At 35.4% G+C, this 2500-nt stretch overlaps 1 protein-coding gene across 1 annotated transcript in view; it reads right to left on the minus strand.

The window, feature by feature from the left end:
- Positions 1–2500, minus strand: part of LOC125045015 (nuclear pore membrane glycoprotein 210-like) — a 39296-nt gene that overhangs the window by 19612 nt on the left and 17184 nt on the right. The window contains exons 13-15 of the mRNA XM_047642045.1: positions 1848–1986; positions 281–405; positions 1–90 (exon numbers count right to left, since the gene is read on the minus strand). The exon at positions 1–90 is cut by the window's left edge and continues 74 nt beyond it. Coding sequence (XP_047498001.1) covers positions 1–90; positions 281–405; positions 1848–1986 — 354 coding nt within the window. The remainder of the gene's footprint in view (positions 91–280; positions 406–1847; positions 1987–2500) is intronic.

Genomic DNA, 2500 nt, shown 5'->3' on the forward strand with positions numbered 1-2500 from the left:
GACAGTGCACTCTGACTGCATGCAAGTCTGCCTGTTTCTTGAGTCCTTCCAGTAGTTTTACTTCAACCTTTTCTGCATCATCAATTTCAACTGAAATAATCAAAAGCTATCATAAATAACAATATCAAGCAAGCTAATGGAAAGTGATACAATTATATATCAGCAGAAATTTCAGTTACAGGAAAAATTATCAATTTTATTAGAATTTTCATAACATGCAAGGTATAAAAAAAATCTATGAATACCATGAAATTTGGTCTTTAATTAATCAAACTTTTACCTCGAGCAAAATGACTGGTTGGCTTTCCAATCCAAGGAAGTGGCCCTCCTTGAAACACCACAACCCTTGAGGATCCTAATGCCAGAACAGTCTCCCCTGAAGCTGGATTAGTTGGACGAAGAGGCCTGGAAGGAAGTGTACCATGAATGTATATTTTTGTTGCAACTTAAAAGAGTACCAGACTGCATTCTCGTGACAAGTCACTTGCTGTGTATTGCTGATATGAAAAACGCAAATAAAAAATCACACATTAACCCCTTCGATCCGGGAGTGATGTGACCATCAAGTCATGACAAAATCTGGCTCAAGGGGTGGGTAATGTGAACATGCCATCACAGGAAAATCTGGCTGCAGGAAGGGAGACACGGACCTGCCGCTGTGAGTGTTTCAGCTAAAGGCCAGGGTGATGGGAAAGACTCACTAAGAGTGTACAAACTCTTGGGAGGTTGATTAGACTCCTTTGGCAATTTTGTATAATTCCCATCCATGCAGGAGTGTAGAATGTAATGCCCATGAACCATGACTGGAAGAGTGCCAGCTCCATGGAAGACGCCATTTCCATGATCAGTATCATATTCCTGGTGCCGTGACCGGCAACATAGATTAAATTACAGAAAATTGAATATCTGAAATAAAATTTAAATGACACAAATAAGAAAGTGTTACATATTTTTATTTTTCCTTCACTGAGTTGTAGACTACCTAGAGAGATGATATGGAGTCTGTGAAAAAAAAAACATCCATCATCATCATCTGGGTAATGCAAATCAAATGGCAAATAAGAACATTGGAAAATGGCAAAAAAATATCATAAAAACTGCCAACAAAAGAATAAGCAAACTCTACAAGAATGCTAAACCCAATGAATGCAGGTGGCAAGACTACAATGCCATGCCCACTGTAATAAAAGTTTTATCTACTGTCTTTACACATAGATGGCTCTACAAGCGCTTAGTCACCAAGGAATCATCTATTACTCTTATCTATCTCTTCAGTTTAACCTTTTCCTTCATTTTTTTTTAAAGCTTCACTTCTATTATTTTATTGTCTTTGATGTTGTTAATATCTTAATAACAATTTAATAATCATAATATCAATAAGAATGATAACAACGTCAATATTAATCATATTGGAAAGAAAAACACATTTTCCCGCCAATTCAAGGAATGGGGAAATCAGGATCGGTCACTAGGGCCAACTGACAGACTCCTTACTGCTAAACCCTATCTATATGTAACAAAATTCACTAAAATCTAAAGGGGACAGTAAATAACCTGATGTCATTGGGATAAGGCAGTTTACAGCACTTTCTGGTACTGCTTACCACATTCCTTTGCTACTCACTTCCATAATGGCAACAAAAGTAAGATTTTCCTACATAGCTGTTTTTTGCCAACAAGTAATGCTCATGATGGTAAGTTTGCATTACCCAGCCCACATCCAGATTTTCCCATGACATGTTCACATCATCTGACCCTCGAGCTAAAATTTTTCATGACGTGATGGTCAGGTCATCCACATTGTCATAGTTAATAATTACTAGAACAAAATAAACAAATTCACATACCTAAAGGCTGCAACATCTGCTGAAGCTGCCAGTTCCCCCTTGGAACTTTCATATGAGACCTTTACTTTGGAAAAGCCTGGAGTTTTACCAACAACTTCTACAACAGCACAGGAATTGTTGACAGTGGGAGTTTTCACATCTGTAAATATCAAACAAAACAAAAAATTAACCTGGGCCACAGGTAATGAGAATAATAATAATAATAATAATAATAATAATAATAATAATAATAATATAATAAAATGAATAGTAATATAAACAACAAACTAAAAAATCAGGAAGTAATCTCCATCCACTATCTATAGGCCTACATTTATGACAGTCTCGGAATAGATATAATGCAGATGACCGTCATCACAGTACTATCTTATGAACCAATGTCTTAACACTACCAATGCTAATTTCATTATAAAAGATTTCTCTTAATTATATAAAAAATCCAAGTTCAATTAACATGTTTCTATACAGAAATCTTGTACAGCATTAAATATGAGCTAAATCACAATAACATTATTTATAGTATATTTGTTATAAAACCACAAACAAAATATCTTCCCATTTATACATCTTGCATCCTCAACAAATATCCTTTTAACTTCTAAAGCCCTATTTGCCATGATCGTGGCTAATTGCACAACGTCTGTGCTTTGATT

Source organism: Penaeus chinensis, chromosome 3, assembly GCF_019202785.1.
Source record: "Penaeus chinensis breed Huanghai No. 1 chromosome 3, ASM1920278v2, whole genome shotgun sequence".
Taxonomy (NCBI): domain Eukaryota; kingdom Metazoa; phylum Arthropoda; class Malacostraca; order Decapoda; family Penaeidae; genus Penaeus; species Penaeus chinensis.